This window comes from Cebidichthys violaceus, unplaced genomic scaffold (genome assembly GCF_023349555.1).
Source record: "Cebidichthys violaceus isolate CVI_PGR_0920_01 unplaced genomic scaffold, fCebVio1.0.p SCAF_20, whole genome shotgun sequence".
Lineage (NCBI taxonomy): Eukaryota > Metazoa > Chordata > Actinopteri > Perciformes > Stichaeidae > Cebidichthys > Cebidichthys violaceus.
In genome coordinates, this window is record NW_027176373.1 from 8,691,633 (window position 1) to 8,718,190 (window position 26,558).

At 41.4% G+C, this 26,558-nt stretch overlaps 1 protein-coding gene across 2 annotated transcripts; it reads right to left on the reverse strand.

Moving 5' to 3' along the window:
* Nucleotides 1-1,302: 1,302 nt before the first annotated feature.
* On the reverse strand, nucleotides 1,303-24,578 carry caln2 (calneuron 2). 2 transcript variants are annotated; one of them, XM_068716539.1, is made up of 6 exons: nucleotides 23,829-24,578; nucleotides 19,567-19,687; nucleotides 16,168-16,311; nucleotides 13,966-14,078; nucleotides 4,779-4,932; nucleotides 1,303-2,495 (listed from the first exon to the last, which is right to left on the reverse strand). In XM_068716539.1, exons 2-6 carry the CDS (start codon nucleotides 19,682-19,684, stop codon nucleotides 2,368-2,370), a joined length of 657 nt encoding a protein of 218 aa, XP_068572640.1. In that variant the 5' UTR covers nucleotides 19,685-19,687; nucleotides 23,829-24,578; the 3' UTR covers nucleotides 1,303-2,367. The 2 variants fall into 2 exon arrangements, with proteins under 2 accessions (XP_068572640.1, XP_068572639.1); XM_068716538.1 differs by having other exon boundaries at nucleotides 19,567-19,691.
* Between the last annotated feature and the right edge of the window lie 1,980 nt (nucleotides 24,579-26,558).

Below are 26,558 nucleotides of genomic sequence, written 5' to 3' on the forward strand. Positions count from 1 at the left end.
ATCTTACAAAGCTATTTTTTATTTCAAGAGAAAGCCCTCTCCCCTTTATATTTTGTCTTACCCGGACAGCGTATAAACTCACATGGCTGCACATTAGTGTGATTGAAATATCTGGTTTGGTTTTCATCAGAACAAATAATGGCTTCAAAGGTAGTAATAAGTCCAAACCAGTCTCTGATCCAATCATGTCCAACGGGAGCACCGTGCAATTTAGGAATCTACATATGTCGCTGTTATGACACATAATGTTGCAATCCGTATGAACGAACAGTATATTTCAAAGATGGCATCAACATAGGGCCGGGTGGTGTGGTAAAATGAATTGTCACAACATTCATGAAAATATGTTTACCATATCTATTAATATCGCAAAATAATCACATATAAAATCATATAAATGATGTTCACTGTAATGAACTGCGTTCCACTGACTCTTTAAATGTGTTTAATAAAAACGTAATCGTAATCTTAGCTTTGAATGACAAAAAATGTTTGGAAAACAATACCAGAATATGAACATATAATTACAATACTATTCCAACAGTAGATAAACAATGATGTTTCTCTGTCTCCCAGCTCTAGGTGTCACTAGGATGTTCAACATCGGGAATGGGGGGGTCCATAATAAAAGACGAGGAACATGACTGTAAACTCCTACAAGGTCTTTTCCAAACATTTTCACCACAGTATGGTTTATAAAATTGTAGTGCTTTCAGGTCTAAACCACAAAACTATGATGCCAGAAACTACCGCAGGTACTGCAGCGGTCACCTCCACTCTCTCATCCAATCCTGAGCTGCACACTGGTGCGACAACACAATTTGGGTTGTGGGGGAAACTATTTGTAGATTTGCCATTAAAAATAGTGAATGTTCACCTCCTACACAGACCATACAGCGCCAGTGACACTGACGCAACACATATCAAAAGCTCAAATTCAGTGGTGTTGTTCCTCCCTTCTGAACACCTTGTAAACGTGGCTGTTGAAGCGTTTAGATGCAGATCTCATTTTAACCACTAGACTGCAACCTTTTCTAAGAAAACACCTGCTCATACAGCATGTCAAACTCTGTATATCCCTGAATTATCTCACTAGTTTCTACCCTTCATACATTCTGCTTGAGAAAAAAAAAATACATTACACACATAAAGTACTACTATATATATATATATATATATATATATATATATATATATATATATATATATATATATATATATATATACAGTATACTGTATATTTAAATAAATATATATATATATATATATATGTACTATATATATAAACAGTGAAATCCATGGGAGTTAGAGTAATGTTTGATATGGCAGTATATATACTGGCATGCTTTTTGTGCGGTCTATTTTACCACAGTTGGGCAGTATTACAATGAGATGCTGAGGTGAAATATTTTCTACCAACACATAACTAAAAACATTAGAATCTATATCTGGTCCTACTAATAACCAAAACCATAGCTCCGCCTTCATACATTTTCAACCTGTCAGACAGCCTGAGCTTACATTATGTACTGTCTTACACACCCACACAAATGTCAAGGGATCATTCAATCAATCAATCAATCAATCAATCAATCAATCAATCAATCAATCAATCAATCAATCAATCAATCAATCAATCATTCAATCAATCAATCAATCAATCAATCAATCAATCAATCAATGCCAAGACTTAATAATAGAGACAGGCGGACAGTGATGATTCTTAACTGGTTCCTCACTGAGTATTGAGTTGTGCTCCTTGTAGATACACATAAAGACTTTGTGTGCCCCAAGATTAGTAGACTGAGTCGAGTATGTCGATGTTTCGCAGAAGGAGTGATGTTAAGACATCACTATATGAGATGTGAGGGATTTACTATGCATCTAAATACTGTGCCCAACATTCAGCGCCCACATTCACTCACATTTAACGTTGCTTCTCTAGGGTAAATATGCAGTTGTCCATAATAACCACTGTTTGATTTCCAAATTAGGAATGGCTCAAAGCACCTTATAAACATTTTCGTAATTAGAAAATCAAGTTTAAAGGGCGATCAAAATAATACCCTCAATTTATTCTCACAGTTTTTATACAAACAGAATTATTCTCCAGTTCAGGTTCCTTGTGACCAGTGAGTCCAGTAACTCTACGTGGTGACATCTTCATTGCCAAACAAATATACCTTCATTTCTCTTCATTTCACCCACGTTGTCTGCTTCTATAAGGTAAGTTCAAATTAAACTTAAAAAAACTCAACTGATTGTTTAGAGAAGTGCTCGGGTTGTGGCTGGTCCTGCTTTGGCTGCAAAGACAAGATGTGAGGTCATGGCTGTTCTGTCCACTCCCCATGCTCACAGTGCAATTGGTTACTCCATGCCGTTCCGCAGCATCTGATTGGCCGCGATGAGCATGACACTGATGATGAAAGCCATAGCGAAGGCGCAGATCAGGCTTTTCCTGACACACGTCTGTCGATTCTTCTTCTTAGGATGGACTGAGGGGAGTGAAAGAAAAGAGAAAAGAAATAATAGTCAGGAGTATGGTTGTTATTCTTTATCCCTAGTTTGTGCCTCTCATGTGATGGTGATTAGTTAATTCATTGATTAGTTTATTGACTACAATGTAATGATACAAAAGAAATATAAAATATAACCTTAAAGGACATACACTTTTTGCTTTCTTGATGGAAGTTAGAGTGTAAGGGCGATACCATATGGAGCAAGAACCAGGAGACAGTTAGTTCAGCTTAGCATAAAGACTGGGAGCAAAGGGAAAGAGCTGGCCTGGTAACACGTTTTATTTCACTCATTTAATTTGTAAAGAAACAACAACAGAGACTCCAGGAAGTCACTAGAAATAGTCCATTGTAGTTTTTACACTTTGTTTTTTGTATGAATTAAATACACAAGTTATAACATATTAAATTGTGTACTTTAAAAAAAGCTGATCTCCCACCCACATACAGTACGAACAGTTACCGAAGCTAACATGATGACTACATACATGCAGTCAAAAGCTTTGAAAAAGCTGGTAAATGGACCTTTGAGTTAAGGTGAATGCATTTCAGTGTCTCAAGACGCACTTCCAAAACAAATACATGTTTTGCAGCTTATTTGTGACCCAAATCATCAGTGGAAATATCTCCAATGTAAAAACAACGAATACATGAAGGGCACAAACTTGTTCTAATACTTTCTATGATGCAGCAGAAACAAAGACAAGAGGAGTGACGTGGAACTTTTCTGTTCTGCTCCATAGCTGTGGAGGCTAAAAGTCTGTTTTCCCCCCAAAGACAGAATCTCAGGAGATAGAAAAAAAAGAAGAGGAGCAGAGGAAGATGTGTCGTCCAACAGCAAGAGCAAGCACCAAAAGTTTCCTCCTTGTCAGCCTCCTTGTCTCAGTTTGTTATATCACAGGCTGCATCAATAAATCAACTCAGAGCTCTGCGTCGTGGATCTAAGAGGGACTGTGAAAGGCGTTGAAGTCCCGACGGACAGGAAGAAGATGGAAAGGAAGCACGCATGAAAGAGGGAAGTTAAGGATGAAGAGGGTTAAATGTGGGGAGTAATTCAACTGTTCCCATACAGGAGAGGGTCTTTACCGCTTCATCCCTTCTTTACTCTCCCCCTACTACTTCTCCTCTTTGAACGCCTTTCTACAGTTTCCTCTCACTAACTCCTTCCCTCAACACCAGAAACTTTGTGAAAGAGAATGCCAAGCCAGCAGTTCCCTGATCCCTTCTTTAGCCTCTTATCTACTCCTTCACTGTCCCTTCTCTGCTAAGTTTCTCCATTTCCTCCCAGCTGTCTCTTTTTAGGTTTCCTTGAGACTGTAGGCCAGTACCCAATGGATTCATTAAGACTTTCCTGGTTTTCTAGCGTGTTTGATCTGTCTTTGCTTTTGTACTAGTGTGACTTGTGGATGTTTCACAGCAGAAAGGCAATTTCTTGCTCTGCACCATAACATAGGTTTTTGCCCCTCCTCTCCCCAAAGCAGCTTAACTTGGTCTTACATCTGACGAAAAATGCCTTTTGTGTTTCACTTTGTCTCTCAAACACTGGCTTTAAAACTCAACAAAATAAATGCATTACCTTGAGACTAATATAGTTTATCATTTAAATATCACATCTGTTTTTTGCCTCAGCATTCTTGACCTTGCTTTCAGGATCCCCCCGTTACAGATGAAACCCTCCGTGATGGATATTCATGTTGGTAAAGCAGCAGATTAAAAATGAAGAATTTCACCTTGAATATTTCCAAGCATGGCTTAGAAAGTAATTTACAAGTGACTTAGTTAAGTGTTTTTTCCATTTTATTCTTACTGAACAAAAACTTCATATCAAGTTTCCATACTGTTGCTGTGTGATCTTACTTTTCTTAACCTTTCTTCTTGCCATCACACAATTTTTTTATTTTCACTATTTCCCTCTGCCTCTGTTGTATCTCCCGACTAGTCACCAACAAGTAGTTACAACTTGTGGTAACTACAATTCTGTTTCTGTCCTGATTGAACAAATGAGAGATAACACTAGTGAGCTTTAGAGGTGCTTATAGTTGTATGTTTGAACTTTGCAGGGCCAGACTAGCTGTGATGTTGGCCGATGTCTTGTAGGGAGGGTATTTTGCTTAATTTTGCCCTAACCAATAAATAGTGACATATCTGCCCCATGGACATAATTTTTAGTTAATGCAAACACTAAGTATATACCTTATATACCTGTATATAAGTACAGGTAAATTCATAAAAGCAAAGTTTCCACAAGAACAGATTCCTCACCTCCCTCATACTCAGGGCAGTTCCCTGAGGTTTCATTGAGGCTCTCCTCCTCGGTGATGATGATGTTCTCTATGTCCTTCATTGTCAGGTGGTCCCGGAAGGCGTGGAACAGCACCTGCTTCAGCTCATCCAGAGACAGCTGCTGCATGTCAAACTGCAGTGGGACAAGGCGATCAATGCAGAGACACAGTCATCCACAAACTGGCTTTATGAGGGCAGATAAATATAGAAGATAAGAATGAGGTGTGAAATGTATAAGCTGCACACATTCATAGCATGTATGAGTTTGTGTTTTATTGCCTAAATGTGTAATTTATAGGTATAGAATGAACGTTGGAAAGGTGTCAGTTGTAATGTAACAGCAGCATGATGCCTATGCATTACTGGTGCTATTTTTGGGTGCCTGAATCAGTATGCAAACCAGTGTGTGTGTGTGTGTGTGTGTGTGTGTGTGTGTGTGTGTGTGTGTGTGTGTGTGTGTGTGTGTGTGTGCATTAATAAAGGAAAATAAATGTATGCAAGCCCAATTGGTTTAATGGATGTATCAGTGACAAAGGACATACGAGCACATTTACGCCCCTTTGAGTGGTTGGATTCTCACTTGTGTGTTCACGGCTCTGACCAATTCCTGACTCGAATTTTGAATCTTAGCCTCTGTCCTATTCCCTGTCTGCCTTTCCAAAACATCACGTCCTTCCTGCCCCCCCCCCCCCACCCCACACACAGCTGATACCCTCTAAAACCCATAGACACAATTTAACACACCATTCTCATACTCACTAGCATCTATGTTATTATTTACCTCAGTGACAGTCTCAAATACAATCAGTCGCTTGGTTTAGCACAACAGATGGACATACTGAGGCCGGCGAAGCAAAGAGGAAGAAAATAGGGGGTATATATCGAGAGAGAAAGAGAGAGATACGTACTGTGAGAGGAAAATAGGAAAGTATGGTGTGGTCGGAGCAAATGAGACGAAGGATGTAGTGGGAGACACAGATGGAGAAAACAGAACTGGAAGACAAAATGTGGTAAGAGACGTAAAAGAGTTGTGATGGTGATGAGATGTTCATTTCAATGAGGGAACAGTATTTTCATGCTCGCTAAACCCTTAAAACAGCATCTTTTATGCTCAAGCACCTTAGGTAAAACAACAGATGTTGTTTACCAAAGGACAAACAGCTGATAGGACTGGGCATTGAACCTCAATATTGGCACTGACCGAAATTACTGAAACTTGACCTTGAATGCTTGGTCAGATTTGTAGTATAATTCAAAGTAATAGTTTGACATTTTGGGAAAGCTGCAGAGCTGCATAGCTCTCCTGCTGAGAGTTAGATGATTAGATTGATACCAGTCTTATATTTGTCCGTTGAAACATGAAGCATTAGACCGGAAATAGAAGAAGACTGCTCAACCACTGGAAATACTCCAAGTTCTGATGTGACTGATGCTTTTGTAGCATTTACGCTAACACACACATTTTATACATGCATTAAACTTGGAATACTGAGTCTGTTTTTTAATGTATTTTGCATGTCTGCTTCTGTGTGCATATGCAGTCAGAAGGCACTGCAAATGTGTATTAATTGCAATTATTCATACTGCTTTTTTCAAGTGATTTACATCGTAATTATGGAAACATACCTGTGGATGGACACACATGCACATCACACACAAAACATAATAGCAAACCTGGGACATTGCAGTAAATAGAAAAATTATTTCACTCATACATAAACAGACACACTCATTAAATCATTCAATGTGTTTTTGTTTACTCTTCCCTCTGTCACATGCAGAACACTCCATTTGGTAACTACAGTAAATAGAAAAACAAAAAACAAAAGAGCCTAACATCAATATTATTCTCAATTTGGAAAACTTGGATCAAACCAAAATTACCTTTTTCTTTGTTTTCAAAGGGCTTGGTTTCACAAGCAGGCTTTTTTTGAATAGCAAACAATCAAAAGTGACAGGAGAAGATGAAGATAGAAAAGTGGTCTGACACAGCAAAGACGGTTAAAAGTTGCTGCATCATAAATTATATGCACCTTTGCCAAAATCCCAAATGTAATTGTTGCATGCTGTTGTCCATGGACTAACAATAGACAAAACCATAATCTCAGATTAATCTTCAAAATGGGCCTACAATTTTAATGATAATGTTTTTTTAAATATATGTTTAAGTTCTTCTATTGCATAATATGTGATTATACCTTGAATTTATACAGTCAAACAAAAATACTGATTAGATATTTAACTGCTCTGACTCATGCAACCTTGTGAGGCCCTCCAGGGCAGAGAAACAGGGAGCGGCAGTCGCAGTTGGAAGGCCTGAGCTGCCTGATCTGCTCACCTTCTTGCCAAAGCTGTCTCTGCGTTGAATGGATGCTGGGAAAAGGAGGAACAACTCTTTGGACTGCAGCCGTAGGACAGACAACATGACAGCTCAGAGCAGGAGCAAGGAGTATGTGCAATGTTCCTGTCTGTCTGTCGACTGGGGAAAAGGCCACAGTGGAACCGTTACCTGTTACAACCAACAGAGTGATATCTGCTCTCTGAAGGACATCCACAGCCACAGAGAGAAAAACAAGTTTGGAGAACTTGGCTGGCAACCAACCACCATATCACTGGCTGTTGTCCCGAGGACGCTCTTTGGGCTACTTTCTTCATTAAAATTAACCTAAATGATACTGGACTACCAGTATCATGAAGCTGGTTATCACCTGTCACTGTAAACACCCGGGTTCCAGCTACGAGCAGAAGAGGCGGGTACAAGCCACATAATCAAAAACATGAATGAGGTATTGAGATAAGATAAAACAGTCAGTTGATTGTGCAGCAACAATTAAAAGTGACATTAGACAAAGTAAAATGCAAAAAACTAGAAAATAACAATAAGCTTTAGAAAAATAAGAAATAATTTCCAACTCTCACTCACTCACTCACTCACTCACTCACTCACTCAGTCTCTCACTCATTTACTCACTCACTTTCTTTCTCTCACTCAATCATTCGGTCCCCCCTAAATCTGAATGAGGGTTCCGTCCTTGGCGAGCAGTGAACGGTGACATACTGAAGGAGCCAAGACACATCAATCACAAGAACAGGTGCTTACACTCCGTCCCTCCCGTCTAATCCTTCCTGCCCTCCTACAGAACAAGCTTGTTTCGCCAGTCGTCCACCTGCTTTGTCTTCTGACCCTTCTCTAAAAAGTCACGCAGAGTGACAACCTGCAAGCATTGTTTCTTCTATTCTGTACTCTTTTTGTCTTGTTTTTCTCTCTCACAGCAGTGCTGTCAGGGTTAGCTGGCACCTTCAAGTTCAAGTGAAGTTTCTGTCTCACTTTGGACAAAAGTTCTTTAGCTAAAAGGAAACTGTATGTACACAAATACAAAAACATAAAGGGGACATATCTTAGTATAAAAGTGCAGGTGAGATAAGTTATTTTTAACAAATAAAGCAGAGGCTTCAGTCAACCGCAAACGAATAATAGATGAATTAGATCCACAGAAACAGAATCAGTCACAATTGAATGCAATTAAATGCAACCTGAAGCAAAAATATTCCACAGTTGAGGCACTGAAACCAAAAAGGCCCTGTCCCAGTCACTTTTTTACATAATTGCACTCACAGTAGTGCAAACCCACACACACACACACACACACACACACACACACACACACACACACACACACACACAAACACACACACACACACACACACACACACACACACACACACACACACACACACACACAGTGATGAAAAGGCGAATTAAGTAAAATATGTAATTATAATAATAATAATAATAATAACAAAAAATAACTTTATTTGTATAGCACCTTTCATACAAGATTTGCAGGCCAAAGAGCTTCACAAATAAAACAGGGAAAATAAGATGGAAAATAAAACACACATGATAAAATTAAGATAAGAGGAACGCAAGATGAAATAGAAAAACATAGAATGCAGATGGAAAATAAAAACCCCAATAATAATATTGAAATCAGTACCCATACATGCAGCAAACACCAACCACTGCAGCAGCATCAAAAGCTCTTCATTATCTTCTACTCTATTCTTTTCTTTCTGCAGTGGTGGATATTTGAATTTTGAGGACAAAAACTCAGAATGTGTTGTGCCTTGAGAGCACTCTCTGCCAATCGGTGCCTTGGTCTCTGAGGCTATAAATACCACACAACAGAAGCTTTCCCCCGATGGTCACAGACTCACCACAGGTCTTGATTACACCGAATTTATTATTTTTCGACTACCTCAGAACGTCTTCCCTAGTGTGTAACCTCACTGTGGGTCTTAGCTGTGTCGGGCACAACCCAAAGTTTACTAGGAAACCACCTTCTCGGTGGAGCTGTGGAGTTTACCAAACACGCCGCAGTCATATCCTCTCAAATCTAATGGCCAACCACTAACCACTGTTTTTATTTTCATGTATTTTGCATGCCTGCTATCAGCTTCACCACAAGAGGAGGCGGGTTTTAACCGCTACGTTACGCCACATAATCACATCACGAATTAAGTATTGAGATTAGATGAAACGGTCAGGTGATAGTAAAGCGTCAATTGACCAGTGTTAGTTCAGGTAATCACAAAACTAGATAATAATAAGAAGCTGTTGAAAAACTGTCCAACTCTCTCTCACTCAATCATTCGGTCCCCCCTAAATCTGAATGAGGGTTCCGTCCTTGGCGAGCAGTGAACGGTGACATACTGAAGGAGCCAAGACACATCAATCACAAGAACAGGTGCTTACACTCCGTCCCTCCCGTCTAATCCTTCCTGCCCTTACAGAACAAGCTTGTTTCGCCAGTCGTCCACCTGCTTTGTCTTCTGACCCTTCTCTAAAAAGTCACGCAGAGTGACAACCTGCAAGCATTGTTTCTTTTATTCTGTGCTCTTTTTGTCTTGTTTTTCTGTCTCAGGGTTAGGTGGCACCTTCAAGTTCAAGTTTCTGTCTCACAATGCAAACACAAACATGCATACATGTCCTTTACTGTATATGCACAAATAGAAACATAGGGGACAGATCTTAGCTTAACATTGCAGGTGAGATAAGTTATTTTTAACAAAGTAAGCAGAGGCTACAGTCAACCACAAATGAATAATAGATGAATTAGATCCACAGAAACAAAATCAGTCCCAATTCAATGTGATGAAAAATATTCCACATTCGAGGCACTAAAACCAAAGAGGCCCTATCCCAGTCACTGTATATATACTAGTGTTAAAATAATTGCACTCACGCTACCGCACTTTGGATGAAACCATCCACCAAATGTCAGTTATTATATAATGTTTTTCACTCTACATTTGGCATCACCGGTCGTCAGTATGAACACTGCAGACTGTCTCAACAGATGCAGACGTCAGTGATTAGCCTGTCAATGGCCGGCTATTTCGTTCTGCTTCCTCCATCCTTCTCTTCAGATTCTGTTTTCATCAATACTGACAGGTAGTCGACCAAAAAGAAACTAATAAAACGTGTAACTTGATACAACTTTAACTTTACATTTGTAATGTGACTTTTGACACAAATGAGTGCAGACTGGATGTTCACAAGTTAAAAGAGTCTCCCCTTCTATTTTCACACTGAGGAAATAAAGAGACATAATTGGCTGCTTGGAGAGACCGTCCTCACCCAAAATAAATGACATTGTAGATTTTTGAAGTGCTGGAAGGTGCAAGAACCGAGATTGGGCGAATTTTGATTGCCTCTCAACAGCTCTCAACATATCGACGGTGAGCCGGCAGCTCATAGCTAAAGTGTTATAACAGTGCAAACAACCAGATAATAATGTCCAACCAGGGGCGCCGTTATCAGCTGTAACCTCTGTATGAAAGTAGCGCAGAGCAGCGTTTGTGAGCTAACCAGTGGGGCACACTCACATGCACTAACATACACTAAAAGCATTCGGCATGTATGTCAACAAAGCAAGGAGAAACTGGGATTATAACACACACAGAGGGAGTGCAAGTTCATTCTCTACTCAGGTAGACATTAGTCCACTATACATACCAAATAGTTATTTGCTGCTATATTCATGTTCAGAATGTTAAACAGCTCCTTTAAAATTTCTTAGGTCCGTTTACCTTTTTCTGACAAGCAAACTCTTTCAGTCGCACAAATAATGACTCTTTTGACTTATTCACAAAGGTGAAAGTGACGGTGTGTGTGTTACTGAAGACATCTTGGAGAGAATGTCCGGGTGAATCGTGGGCCGTACAAAGTCTGTAACTTTGACACCTGGAGACTATGACTGGCTTCCCATCTACTACCATCAGTTAATACATGACCACAATCTTTCCCTAACAAGGAGTAATAAGTTTTGCTTTGTTTGATGAGAGGATCAATACCCCTCTGATGTTGGTCGGTTCAATATGTAAGAGTAACATTGCTGTTTTTCAACATGGACCCTATTTACCCATGGTTTTGTGTCTAAGGGACTACTGGGGACAGTCATTTTTTAAATTGGTCCAGTATTGAGGGAAAACGCTGCAGACAGCAGCTGCTGATTGACTCCTCATCGTCAATTTAACGTCAACTAAAAGTGCTGGTTTTAGCCACTGACAGGCTCAGATTGTTATTATAAGTTCCTGACAACATTTAAGAAAGGACCCTAAAGAGAAAATCAAACAGTTTTCTTTGCCTTTGACTTCCTGTTTGTTATTGTCATGTGCCCTGTAGCTCGAAGACAACGATGGAAACGTAAGTGAGAGTTGGAGAGAGGAGTCTTGTGTTGTCAGAGTTTGTGCAGAAAGAGGAGCTAGTTTGTTATCTAAAAGTTTTTCAATGTCACGGCTGAATATTCAGCTGATTTCAACAATGTTGTTGCGATGCCAGATTTTGGAATGAGAATTCTCCAAGCGAAGCACACAATAACAAACAGACGGGATCAAGTGAAAGATAAAGAAAATAGTCTTATTTCTCTTTAGTGTCGTTTCCATAATGTTGTCAACCACTAAAAATAAAAATCTGAGATTGTCAGTGGCAAAAACAAGCACTTTTAGGAAAAGCATATAGCGCAGCATCAGTCAGCTTTAACCAGGGGCAACTAACTGGCTCTGCGCTGTAGACTCTCATGGTGTTTTAGATGTTCTCTACTGTACATCTGTATATAACTGGAGCAAATGTGAGAAATTATACTTCTAAAGGTCAGCAAAACCCTAATCCTAACCTGCAGAAAGATATTGGCTCAAAGGATAGTTGTTGTTTTCCATCTGTAGGCACTGTAGCTTCATTTGGTAGGCAGGATGCTTCCTTTTTCATTTACCTTCAGCACACATTAGTTTTAGTTTAGTTCAAAGCAGATATCTAAATCTCCCCAGCAGCTGTTATTCAGACCATGCTACAGAAAAACACAAATGTTTTCAGATATTTCACCTGTACACTAAATCAAACAACAGGATACAATCACCTGGACACAAAATGTATTACACACACACAAAATGTAATTACACTCAAAAACTACCAACTCCAGTCCCTATGAAGAAGTCAATCATTATACATTTCACTGTGAGGGGATATTATCTGAACATTGTGAACTGAGTCATTATGGCCCACCATGATGGGCCTCCTTCTCTTCCATGTCTCTCTTTTTAATACAATGACACTCCCTCTCTTCCTATCTCCCTCTGGGGTCTTTGAAATATAAACAGACACACAAAATACACACACAAACGCTGCTCTCACCGTCCCCAGAGACACACTTCCTCCCACCATTTCATCCCCTCCTCCTCTCTCTTCCTATATTCTTTCGCTCTGCTTTCATTGCTCCCTCCCTCTCTCCTATCTTGCTTCTCTCTTCTTCCGCCTCTCATTTTTCCTTCCTCTTCTTCCTGTTTTCTTTTAGTCCGTCTTCCTCTTTGTGGGACGTGAATATTTTAAATCAACCCTGAGACGAACACTGTCTGCGACCTTCATGAATCACAGGCTCTTCTCATACCTCTTCTTTCATTCTTTCCGACTCTCCTCCTTTGTGATTTTCCTTTATATTCCTGTATCGTTATGTGGGGCACCCCCCTCCCCCTGCACCAACAGCACCTTCCCCATCCTCACATATTGTCCATCTTGCCTCTCTATTCTCTCATCTCTTTCAGCCTTGCTGGCTGGCACATTGAAGTCCGTCTTGCTCCATCCCTCCTTCAGATGCAATGTGTCACATTTATAAAAGGTGTTCCATTTCACACGATTCAGAAAAAAATTATGTTGATTTTAAAATCTTAAGTTTCCAACATGTGAATGGCATAGATAGTTGTTGTTTTTTTGTTTTTCTGAGGTGATTGCACAATAAAAAACGTGGCTATGTAAACGTGGCCCAGTATGTGTTTGTAACCTGAAACACACACACACACCTCCTCATTTCAGTGAGTCACCCTCTAAATGTTTCTCCTCTCATTTGACTCAAGGAAAGCAGAGAACTGCTTCCTGAGAGCTGTCTGCTCAACCAGCCATCCTCACACTCAACACTCCCTCTTACACACACAAACACACACACACTCAAAACCCTGCACTTTTCATTATTGTCGCATGTCTTACCTAAGAGGCAAAAAAGCACTTTGAGAGCAGCAAATTTTCTGTCAGGAGCAATTTTCAAAAACAAAGCAAGCACGTTCAAAAGTATGCAGATGAGCTGCAGCCTTAATAACCACTGAGACAAGTTTGGACACTTGAAAGCACACAAGCTCAGACTTTCCTCATACTGGGGCACATCCTTGAAATCTTTGTTATGGAAATACCCTCTGCAACACTGTGGATGATAAACACACACCCAACCCCAAAAACATACACACATACTCACAAAAAGCAACACACTTTAATTCTCAGCAGGTATCTTTTCCTTCGAGGCCCTGAGTCGAAAGAAAAAAAAGTATCTGTTTTTGTCAGAGAACAGAAAAACGGTGTGGGGGGCCTGAGAGTGTTTGTGTGTGTGTCTGTGTGTGTGCATTTGTCCACTTAAGTACGTACGTGCCTTTGGAGAGTCCCTGCAGACACTATAGGGTTTGTGCTTAAGGATGTAAGACTTGACCTGACTGCTGACATACGCAGTGAGAGGTGAGGCAGAGTTAGAAAGAGGAGGCGTAAAGGACGTAACTCATAAGTGATGGGGATTGTGAGTGATGAGAAACTCCAGCGTTGGGAGGAGGAGAAGGTTTTGTCTTTCACCTGCCAGAAGATGTTGTCAATGGTGTTGCCCAGGAATCCTTCTCTGTTGTCAGATGACAGCAGTTTGGGCCCCAGTATCGTCATGAACTCCTCAAAGTCCACCTGGCCATCCCCTGCAGACACGCACGCACGCACACACACACACAAACACACACACACACACACACACACACACACACACACACACACACACACACACACACACACACACACACACACACACAGAGAGACAGGCAGAGAGACATACCAGGACAGTACAAAATCAGAAACACAGACAGGAATGCTGGCAGAAAAGAGCTAAATAATGCATTTCATGCTGAAGTTTATTCGCTTGCCGAAAAGCGCCCTGAGATAGATCAACAGATGGATGTTCCCTCATCCATGACAAACACCCATGCATCATCAGCACTAATTCACCTTTCAAATAAGGTGTGTGCACCTATGCAAAGTCGTGCCTGTGTGTGTGTTTGCATGCGAGCGATTGTAGACAGCGTTTAAAGATTTATTTTGTGTTGAAGTGACATTTTGCAATTTTAAATTCAAAGGACACAACTTGTGTTTGCATTTTGTATTCTACTGCTGCACGCTGTTTGAGATAACAATCAACAGCCAGCGTCTCGTGGAATTAATACTCAGTGAACATCCCCACAACAGAGTTACTGCATAAACAACGTATACCATGTATCGTCGATATTGATGTTACCACCCTTTATCTGATGTTCTATTTATTGTTGGCAATAAGTAGCTTATCAGAAGCATTACATGCAGTCTGTACAAGTCCCAGTGCTGCTGTGCTAGTATTGGTAGTGAGATACCACTTTATTTTATGGGTCTGTAATTTCTGAATAATTTCCAAGAACTTCTCTTGAATGAACCATGCAATTTGGTGCTAATTACAGGGGAAATAGAGACAATATTCAATTAGTACACTTCTAATTAATTATAATTAACTGCTGTACTAACCTAGGGAGTCTTCTAGTTAGTGTACAGCAGACCAGCTGAACAGACAAAAATGTGAAATTTAACCACAGGCAAGAATGCAATTCAACATGTAAGGAGAATTAAGTTTTTGATAATATTTAGGTGGGTTAAATTTTAGTGTCAAATTATACTTTCTTTGTAGGACATGTCTTGTAAATGATCAAGAAATGACTAGGACATTGTAGACCTGTAAAATGAAGCGTTACCTTGTAATGCAATATTATTATTATTATTATTATTATTACAAACAGCATCAGTTCTCTGTTCTGAAACCTGACTGCAGTTTCTAAAAAATGCAGCTTTAAATTAGCATAATATAATCTTGTGTTTTAAGACTACTTTGCCTTAAACCTTAGGGAGGGATAAGAATATAATGCAAGAGATCAGTGGATTAAGATTTCTGAAGCAGGGATTTAATAACGTAAAATTAATCATCTGAAGGACTGTGCAGGTTGTCTAAGACCTGATAATAATTGACATTCTTGAACTAATTGTGCTGTGACCGTTTTCAGTGTTTTATTAGCACGATCATGGAGATGATAGAAATCAGAGGTGAAGGATTTTAAAAGAGATACTGTCTCCTCTCACAACAAATGACTGCTTTCAGATGGTCAGACTCATGGAGGCAAAAGCAAAAAGCTTTTAGCTTTGACCTTTGATATTTACTGCAAGCTGTGAATCAAGAGCAGGCAGATAAGAACCAGATGAAAGATTGGCTAGCTTGTTTGTGATTCGGGGACTACTTTGGAGTAATTGCAATCCTCTGTGGATTTACAAGCACAGCTGGAGTTTAAGGAGCAGCAGCAGACAGGTTCTCTCTTTATTGTCTCCTGGAGAATTTATTTTTGAATTTGAATTTATTTTGTCCACCTGCTGCTATTAAGGCAGTTTAGAAAGTGTTTTGCAGGGACATTTTGAAGGTGACAGTAACACAGAATATCTCATTTTGCCTCAAGCAATAAGTAGAGGTATTAACATCTTTTAACAATAATCATTTACAGCACATTAAAATTCAACACAGCAAATATTCACATGGCTTGCTTTCAATGGAAGAAAAATATGTTTACTTGTATTTATCATATTTGAATATAGACACAACAATTAAAACAAACATTATACACATGTAGTATATATTAAACAGACTTTTGTGAAAGGGTTCACTCTGTGTGTTTGTGTGCTCTGTGCATGCGCCCTTGTGTGTGTCCTTATGTAGTGCCTCACCATCCATGTCCAGTCTCTGCATGATGATGGCCAGCTCCACTTCGCTGGGCATGTAACCCAGGGAGCGCATGGCCATGCCCAGCTCTTGTTTGGAGATGAATCCATTCCCATCACGATCCAAAACACGAAACGCCTCACGGATCTCTGCGCGACAAACGAACAACAAACACATATCACTGTTTTGTCTGTCAGTCTGCCTGCCTGCCTGTTGCCTGATATATCATTTATTTTCCTCTCTGAAGAAAATGCTGATATGTTTCAATGACCAACCTACTTGCTGTTTAGGATTGAGGATTTTTGGGGGATTTTAACAAGTTGTAATTGCTTAAAGTCTTACACATTGTAACAGTGAGTCATCAGGTGATGTAAATGAAATGAATGATTAACAGATTTTTAGCAGGTTTGTAGACGGTGCTGAAATGTGTTTCCCTGGTGCTGATTACAGGCTTTCCCATTAACTGGAAGTGCTGCATCCTTTCTCTCAGGCAAGTCAAGGTGATGGTGATCTCCCACTCTCCCTCCCTGTAGTTCCCCCTCTCTCTCTCTCTCTCTCTCTCTCTCTCTTTTTTTTCCTTGTCTCTCTTGCATCTTTATATTCTTATTGTATTTTACAAACCCCGAGGGGTTTGTATCAATCCCTTCACAGAGCACAATCTCCACCAGCACTGCCAAGAGAATTTCCGATTCTCTCCTCCCACATAAAAGGCTTCCTTCTAACTTGAAATTGTCAGTAAACGCACACAGCTCATGAGGCATCTATCTGTTCGTGCAGCAGAATTACTCAAACCTCTGAGGACCTTCTTAGAAAATACCCTGGTCAATCTCCGGCTAATTACCTGCCCATCAGTTGGCACTTTCTGAGCGGAGGTGGAGCTTTGGGCTGGGGTGAAGGTGGTCAAATGTATTGACTTTATAAAGACAGCAGAGATAGGACAGACTTTGCAAGTCTTTATTCAGCATTTTTGCATGGGCGAGCATTGACCTGTGGATCTCTACACTTCAGGGGCGGGAGAGGGTGTCATTTCAGCTGGCATTCACCATTTGTGCAGATCTTTGCAGAGAAACACAACTGAGAAGAGTAATAGCTTGCTGCATGAAGGAATTCAAATCAGAATTTCCCCAAGACTTATCTTTATTCCTAACTTAAACAATACATTTTATATGAAGTTTGTCTCCCTCAGGCCGTGTGTCAATACTATTCTCGTCCTGACATGCTGCTCCTTCCTTCCTCTGTGTAATACGTCAGTTTTAGATCTGCCTCCAATGACTGTCTTTACTCTGTCAGCTGCGTGAGAGCTGAAGTTCAGTCGCAGCCCCCATATAAGCCTGTAAATATCCCCAACGGCTGATAAGACTCGAGCGCCAAGCCACTGCCTTTATAAAGTGAGAATCAGAGGCCAGGGATTGGGAATGCGGGCGAGCGTGCAGCCTCCCAAAACAAAGTGAGATGTATTGGTATGCAGCTCAACAGTGAAGAGAACATTTTCAATCAGGTACGAATGAGCTGGTCGTGGACGTATTACAGTGCAATACCTTTGTGTGTGTTTGTATCAGCACGCAGCCCTGCCTGTGTGCGGCGGTGTATTACGAATTCAACCCCCCAGGACTATACATGTTCTCACTGTGATTGATGAAACGCCTCAAAACCAAAGAAAAGGATAGCGCCGATCCAACACAGGGGTGATTAACTAGCCTTCTATCTGCGCTAACAGATGATCCTCGAAGAACCTCCAGCATCTCTCTGAAGTGGGATTAGGAGTTTTTGAAAGCTGGAAGCAAACGCAACGGATATTTTGTCCACATCAAACAGTCCAATTGATTGCGTTGGATCTGTGGTTGACAGGGCTTAGATAATGCCTCATCATGATGTCTGGAGTCTAAGAGTCCAAATTTAATTTACCTAAAAGCTCTGCACAGTTCCAAACTATCTTAACCTTCTCGCTGCCCTTGACAACCCAAACCGACAGAGACCAACCGGACTGATGATGGTGAGACATTTCAGTCACTGTACCAGCTCTGCTTTCAGCACACCAAAGCAACTGTTTTAGTGAACTGGGTTGAGTCGAGTTGTGCACAAGGGACATTGGATTAAAAGATTTATGCAACAAAGTACTTCATACCAAAGCTCATTCGAGCAAACTACAATAGGCCACATGTATAAACACAAACAAACAGCCTCAGTCAGAAACAAACTCATGCTCTTTGCCCGTGCTCAGTGTCAGGGTTAGCTATTTCTTTCCCTCCATAGCAACCCATGTAAGAAACATATTCACTCATTGCAGTGTAGAAGTCTTTGTTTTGTGCAAATGGAACATGTGAGGTTAAGTCATAGCCTATAATCAGGACCTAAATGTAATGACATTCAGTGTGCTTCAGAATCTTTCAGCCTAAACCTGCAGTTGGTTACTACTTGGGTAACACAGATTTGATACCACTATATTTGGAGGTAACACTGAAAGTGAGTACATCTGTAATGATGCTGCTAATAATCAAATGCTAATGCACAGAAAAACTGTGAGTGCACACCATAGGCTGCGGTGCACACCACTACAGCAAGTACTGTCGGTCAAAGATGAAGTCTGTCTGTACAGTTTGAGTTGTTATTTCACTATCCGCCTTTGTCTTCTCCTCATGATGAATTGGACTAACCTTGTTTACAACTTGCCTGTTGTCGAATCGATCATGCTTGTAGATGCCATATTCAAGATTCAAGATATTCAAGATCTCAGGAATTACTTTGGGGAGTACAATGTTATCATAGCTGATACAATCAATGGCCAGAGCTACGAAAATAAAACCCATGTTGTAATAAACCATAGTTTTCCTTCAATCATAGGGGTGTTGTTTCAGAAAAACACGAATCCTTTTTGAAGCAATCATATCAAGACATTTTGGTAAACTTTGGACTTATTGGGCCCAACCTAAGGGCTCTTCTATTAACTGTAAAATAACATACTTGTGTAAGGCTGCATTCAACACACTGGTTGTAATGATTTTGGTTGTTTACAGACAAAACACATGGCTGTACTTTACCTCAAATTGTCAAAGTGCAGATCTTTTTGAGCACTGTTCATGCAATTTTCATGTAAAATGGATTGAAAACTTGAATGTGAAATACAATATCAATACACTACTTCAGGCCTGGTCATATATATCTTATTTCTGTCATTCTGAGTCCTGTGACTGATTTTCATTCAAAAGCACCATAATTAGAAACCAATGCATCCAGTCAAGCTCTGACAAAAGGGTTAAATGGAAAACTGTTCCCTGGGAGAATTGAGGTATTGTAACTGCATTGTTCCAGTAGTTGAAACATTAATTGCTAGTATACCTCACACTCTACTCTGCAGCCCCACCACCTCCCACCCTCTCTCTCTCTCTCTCTGTAAGCACACTCACCTCCCAGCTCCTCTGTGGAGATGCTGTTGAGCTGGAAGGCTTCGCTGCCTTCCGTCAGGGAGCTGCTCAGGTAGTTGTCTGGATAGAGCAGGCCCGCCCGCACATGGTGGAATGGCATCTTCTCCCTGCAAAGTAAACACACACACAATCTAAATAAACTTTGCATGTGTGTGTGCGTGTGTGTGTGTGTGTGTGTGTGTGTGTGTGTGTGTGTGTGTGTGTGTGTGTGCGTGCGTGCGTGAGCGAGCGAGAAAATTACAGGTAAGAGGGATTTGAGTCTCAGTGTGTGCATGTGTATTCAAAACCTGACGACCAGCACGGTCATGAGTGCTTTTTAGAAACACAAGCTCCTGTGAGGAACATTGTTCCTTCCACTCTGCTAATTCTCATTCCTGGGAGAAACCGCTGTCTCCTCGTGGTAGAATCACAGTGACAAATTATGTAATCACATTATAATTCAATGGATTCACAAAACAAAAAAAATCTACTGTTGTTCATTGTTCTGATAAAATACCATCAGAGTACATTCAGGAACTCTGAATTATCTAGCAATCATTCTCTCGCTTTCTTTGTCCTGCTTGTTCTTTGTTCACAAAAAGTACTAAAGTCCTGTCATTCGCTATCGTTTCCTTTAACCCCACACTGCCACCTAACACCTCACCAAGAGACCTCGGGGCTTGACAGGGCATCAATCAGCCACAACCACTGCCGTCATATCAGAGTGAAGCTCTGCTTTGATTCATGACAGTTACCCCTCTGAGGGCTTTCCCTGCATAGTATTTGACACTGGCGATACGCTTCATGTAATATTCCTGCCAATAACACATGCTGAACTGTTGAGGTGAGCGATAGAAAGAAAGTTACAGAGGGAGGAAAAGATAGAGATCCCGAGAGCATTTTGTGAGTGTGTCAGTGCCAGACAGGACAGATAGAGATAGAAGTGGGAATGTCTCGCTCTCTGGAAACATGGTCCGGTCCTCTCCTCTCCTCTCCTCTCCTCTCCTCTCCTCTCCTCGGTTGTTTTGCAACACAAATCGGAAAAAACACAAGAGCCTTTTTTCCTCTGTTTCTAACAACTGCAGATGATACAACAGAAAGGTTGACTCAAAAAGAATCACATCACACATGTTCATTCTAAAGTGATGGACAGAAACATATGACAGGAAGCAACAGGTTTATATGAAATATGGTTGCAAATAATACTAAACAAGAGACGAATTGGTCATATTTCCCTTGACAATAATATGTTGTTGTTTATTTTAAGCCGTGAATGATGAGGCCGGCAGTACAGATACACATACTAAAGTAAACATGTTGGGGATATGTTTATGTTGCTCTTTTGGTTGCTAAGTTAATGTGTTGGCATGTATATACAGCAGATTTATATATGTGTATTGTAAATGTATATGGGCACATTATTTTGAGTGTATTTCTGCAGAAATTGCAAATTAATGATACATGTTAAATTCTTATGGATGCATTAGTACAAGTATGGCTGTAAGACAAGTTTACCAAGTGGATGTTAGGGTATACTATATGAGATGTACCATTGTTATTTCTTCCCCTTTAGGTGGCGGTGGTTTATATTATGATGTATGAAGTTTGTATAATATTTATCAGTGATCTGTGGTGCATTCAAAAGAGGATGAATGTATGGAAATTAATTAATTAGTCGCAAGATTAAAAAGGAGTCACAATGAAAAATGAACATTTAATAGTTGTTAAAAAAGCCACAGCCACCTGAAATCCCTAAATTCTTCAGCTCTTCAAATGAAACAGGATACAGCAATTATTCAATCAGTCCATATGCTCTCACAATTGTTCCACTGATATAAACACCCACTCACTCATGCCAAAAAAAAATCTGAGACGCATACACATACATCAAATTCAGTCACACACTGACTCAATATCTTTTTTCTCTCACTCCTTATTTTTCTCCAATATATTTTTGGATAGAGTTTTTTTCTACATGTGAAAACACAGACTGTTGTCACAAAGACAGGCATGAGAGCTGACAAGGACAAGCTTTAGCACAAAACCTCCATCTGATAAGCCTCATTGCCTGGCTGAGAGCAGGAAGAGGAGTGGCAGACAGACAGACAGACAGACAGACAGACAGACAGACAGACAGGTGAGAAAGAGAGAGGGAGGAGGGGGTGCAAAAGGGATGAAAGAAGCAAATGAAAGTGGGCTGGCTGACAGTGTTTGAACTGTGGGGTCACCTGCACCCCAGGGAGCCGAGTTTCAAGTCTGCAGTTTGGGGATCAGAATGAATTGAAGCGCAGACTGTAGGGGAGAGGCTGAGATGAAGGGAAAAGGAGCAACTGAGATTGAGCCAAAAACCTGGGAATATGAAGAGAGGAGAATCATGTTTTTTCCTCACCTCCCTCTGTCCCCATGGAGAGGAATGCATTAGCAGAAAAGCAGAAAAGAGCCGAGAGGTCACAACGGTGTTTTTCCCCAACAGCACATGCACAGCGCTGCCATTACAGGCAGGCAGCCCAGACAAGACAACAGTATTAACAGAATCAAGCCTTATTCGTCAGATGAAAGGAAACAGGTTATTACTGCCGCAGTCACAGATTAACCATCAAAACATGCAAAACATGCAAAACTGTGTGATTTAACATCATCCAAGGACTGTCTGATGTGTTGGCTGGCCAGGTGGACTTCAAGATAAATCAACAAATTGTTCTCTTTTTACTTCAAGCCACTAAAATGTCAGTTAGCTCCCTACGTCTTCTCCAGTTTGGGAGATAAGGCCCCTGCTGCCTGTCAAATATAATGAGAGACCACATTGATTAAAGCACCGGATAAATGTATAAACTACAACTCTGTGATTTGTCAAATAGACCACAAAGCCAAACAAAAAGGAACAGCAGACACATTTTACACAGACAGACACATCGACAGGCAACCAACAATGAAATGGCTTCTTATTAGAGTTGCAGCTAAATCAATAATAAAAAACAATTAATGTAAAGCAAATAACTTGCTATCTTTTCTGTCTCCTGTCAATGTCACATTTTCAGTGTCCTCCTGGAGTCACCTTGGGCAAAGACAGGCAGCCTCTACACAGCGGTGATCACTGTTGTCTCTCTCTTACCCATCAAGGCTGTACTCTAAAAACATTTCCTCAACAGAGGCGCTGGATGGGTTGCCCATCTTGTCGCCTACAGCCGTTTCTCCCGGAGGTCAACCTGGGTCATCCAACAAGCTCTATCTGACCCCACCACCAGCTGCTGCGCCAATTGGAAAGCTCTGGTGCTTGACCACCAGCCCAGGCAGAGGAGATGCGGACGTGTGCAGCCTTGATCTTGCAGCAGGTGATCTGAAACGATTCTTGTTGGATGTTAAAAGAGTCCTAACCGACGGGAAAAGAGTTTGACACACACGATGAGTTGCCACACTGCGCGCATCCGTAGCGGAGGGAGCGTAGCTGAATTCACACCGCCTAACGCTCAAAGTCGGCGCTACATGTCGCTCTCATTGCACCGAGAATGGGGTGTCTGAGAATAAAAATATTTAATAAAAACACTCATGCGCGCGACCCTCCAAAATGCTCGCACCCACACTGCCCAATACCACTCACATACTCGAACAACGTACACAACACATTTCAACCGTCACCATCAACAGGCGGGTCCCTCAGGGCATCAGATGATGAATGTGAGGCAGGTGATAGATTTGGCGATCGTGCTTTGTGGCTGTGGAGTTTTAGAGCATCTGGCAATTAGAATGAATACAACTGGGCTTTAGACAGCAGCCAGTCCCCGTTCATCATAAACAATATGTGAGCTGCCAATATGCGTGCTGAGACAATTATACTGTAATTACACATATAACGCGTGTGTGATAGACCTATAATCACCTCATCACACCGATCAAACCCACGCAGCGCGCACTGACGCGCGCGGCGCACCGAAACAGCTGGAAAGAGATTTTTTTAGGAGCAGTTGAAATATAGCCGAGTCGGATACTGAATGCAAATAGACACAGACATCATCACGGTGTCAGCCATTAAAACAGCACAGCTCATCTAGGCTTTCAACACAGTGCATAGAGGTCCATTTACACACGCACGCGCACAAGCACGCCCCGCACATTTACACAGAATACAACAGGTGCAGTCGCCTGCGCGGCTCTGCGGCCGCCAGCGGTACCGCCGCATGGGCGGTCGGTCGCGGTAATCACCTTGATCACCTTTAACGCACCAACCCAGAGGTGGCACACTAATAAGTCGTCGGAGTGTAGCCTACCTGCCTGAGAAAAGACTGGTTCCCCGGTGTCAGGTTCACCCCGCTCGGTTAGAACACCGTCGGTGGAGATGCTGAAGGTGTTTTGAATTGCAAATATGTGTTTAGTCTGTTTGCATCCGTCCTGTGCTCTTGAGGAGTCCGTCCGACAGCCAAAGATGGACTCATTCAGTCTGTGTGTGGGACCTGCCTCGGGGATTCACCCGTGTGTCATGTGCTCCACACTTTTTAGATAGTTATTAAAAAAAACCATCCACTGGTTAGACAAGGAGGAGGAGGATGATGGTAGTGCTGCTGGGAGATTTTGTCCGTTTTAGCTGAAGCCCAGACCCACTTCCATCAGTTTTCTACATCTCACTTCTTATCGCCATATCTTGAGAATTTGGAATGAAGCAGTTGGAAGGTAGAGTGCCAAATTTTCGTTCTATCAGCTCGCCCAGACGGACGCCACCCAGCCGCCCACGGGTCTGGGTCTAACAACCGGAGATGCGTGCTGCTGCTGTTGCCAGTCACCTCTTACAAAAAGATGAATCACGATTTAAATCAAATCTACTCTGTCGAATCAACGCTGGATGATGGCCGTTGATAGCTTTGAGCGCAGATCGGTAAAACAGCGGAGGGATGGGCAGGGATCTCCCGACGCTCCCGGTGCATTTATCTCGGCAACTCCCGGTGACAGATTTAACCCATTTATCGGTCCAGTCCGGTAAGGGAGGGGCCACATGGGGGCCACGGCAGCCGAGGTGCGACTGTGTGTAGGTGAGCGGGGAATATGCGACGCCGTGGCGCTCAATGGGAGCTGCTCGCAGGTGTGTGCGTGTGTGGAGAGGGAGTCAGAGAGAGAGAGAGAGAGAGAGAGAGAGAGAGAGAGAGAGAGAGAGAGAGAGAGAGAGGGAGGGGGGGGGGGGGGGGGCGGGGGGTACGGTCCGAGCAATTAAGGTATCAATGGATCATTGAAGCGATAAGATCTCCCCTGGGGAAGTGTGCTTGTGTGTGTTTTCATGTAGCCATTCTTCGCAGCTTTAAGAGTCATTGATGACCAATCATGGGGCTTAGGAAATGACATCAGATGCAGTAGGCTTTACTTAAATGATGCAGTGTATGTCTCATCCCCCCTCCTCTTTCCGTCCCACTACCCATCCTAAAACTTCATCTTCTTCGTGGAACAGGCGACAAAATTCAAGGCATCTTCCTCCACCCAAACCTCTCTTTTTTTGCCACGGTTTATCCCCTCCTTTTATCTCCTGATCAGACTGTCTGTGTCTTTTGCCCCCAACCTCATTAGAATGCCCCACCACTATCATTTGCATCCCCTGTACTAATTATGCAATAGCCTGTGACGCCTCTGTTTTCCTCGCCAGTGGGGCCACAGCGGCTCAATTACGGTCCTGGCCCTGAGGTTGAAACTGTGTCTCCCGCGCTGCTGCGCTGTTATAATTAAAAGTGGTAACAACAACGTATTTAACCAGCCAATCTATCTCCCTCCCGCTGATTGCAATGGGTTAATGCATTTGCGCCTTGGGGGTTTAACAGTGTGATGGACAACTAGTCTGCTGTTTGTCACTGGGAGTTGAGGCATCAGTGAAAAGTAAAGATAACTCAAATGATTCACGGATGTTTCACCCTGGTGCGATAACGGCACTGCGGGCAAATCTAATGAACATAAGAGAGGTTTCAGATAGAGTTTCTCAAGGTTCATGCGGCCAATATGAGACACTGAGTTAAGTAATTGAACCTTTAATTCTCAGAAATCATGTTAAAGTGGTGGAAGTTATCCGAACACGTGCCTATCTGTGGTGCTGATATTTTGGTGGCGCTGTCCATGGTGCTGAAGGGCTTTCTCCAGCAGAGGCCGGACAAATGAAGGTTAAGTGATGCGCCTCACGTCCGCATTTACAGACAATCTAAACTGCATGACAGCGATTTATGCGATTTTATATTAGTGTTGAGTTTGTTCAAAGGCACCAGCATTATCTTGAGAGAGAGTTAGGGGGCATTTCCTTTTCATACATCACCACTACTTCTGTAATTAATCCATAAATGTCGTTTGATAGATGTCACTGAGGATTGATGAACCCTTATAGCCTAACAATATTATAATACGCCAGTCCCAAAAATACCACTTTCTGACTTTTTAATAGCCAAAATGTCCTGTACATTTGTGTACTGAACATGTACAGCTGTGCCCAAATGAAGGAAAAACCAAACAGTGGAAGATGGAAGATATTCAATCTTAAACTACTACAAAAAAGTAAAGTATGTTTCCAACTTATTTCCATTATGGTCATGATGAAAAGATACAGATGCAGGACTATGTCACATCATACATCAACAATAAATACAATAAATATGTCACAATCTCAACACTAAAAGCTCAGAGTCCTGAGTAATACATTATACAGTGTTAACAGTCATATTTATAGTTGTAGCTGAGGCTTTATGTATTGAACAATAACTTGTAATATCTCAGAAATTAAATTAAAGAGCTAGACCTTTGCTTAATCAAGGGTTGCGCTAGTTTTTACTATTCTTTAGTTTTATAAACTCAAAACTGTGATACGCATCTTAAGTGGGTATACTCTACTATTTTGTAGCATGTGATAGTTGCCTTGGCCGGTTTATGTTGTAGGACAGAATATCAATGAATAAGCAGCCACAAGCCTACAGAGCAGCATCAGTGATCCTTGTCATGGAAAACATTCTTCCAAAAGAAATTCCACCATTTGGTTGTTT

Excerpts from the sequence above, each read along its gene's own strand:
- caln2 (XM_068716539.1), bottom strand. The coding sequence starts at position 19,684 with ATGCCATTCCACCATGTGCGGGCGGGCCTGCTCTATCCAGACAACTAC. Across the intron at positions 16,312-19,566 it reads CTCCACAGAGGAGCTGGGAG|AGATCCGTGAGGCGTTTCGT; the intron begins GTGAGTGTGCTT and ends TTTGTCGCGCAG. Across the intron at positions 14,079-16,167 it reads GCAGAGACTGGACATGGATG|GGGATGGCCAGGTGGACTTT; the intron begins GTGAGGCACTAC and ends GCGTGTCTGCAG.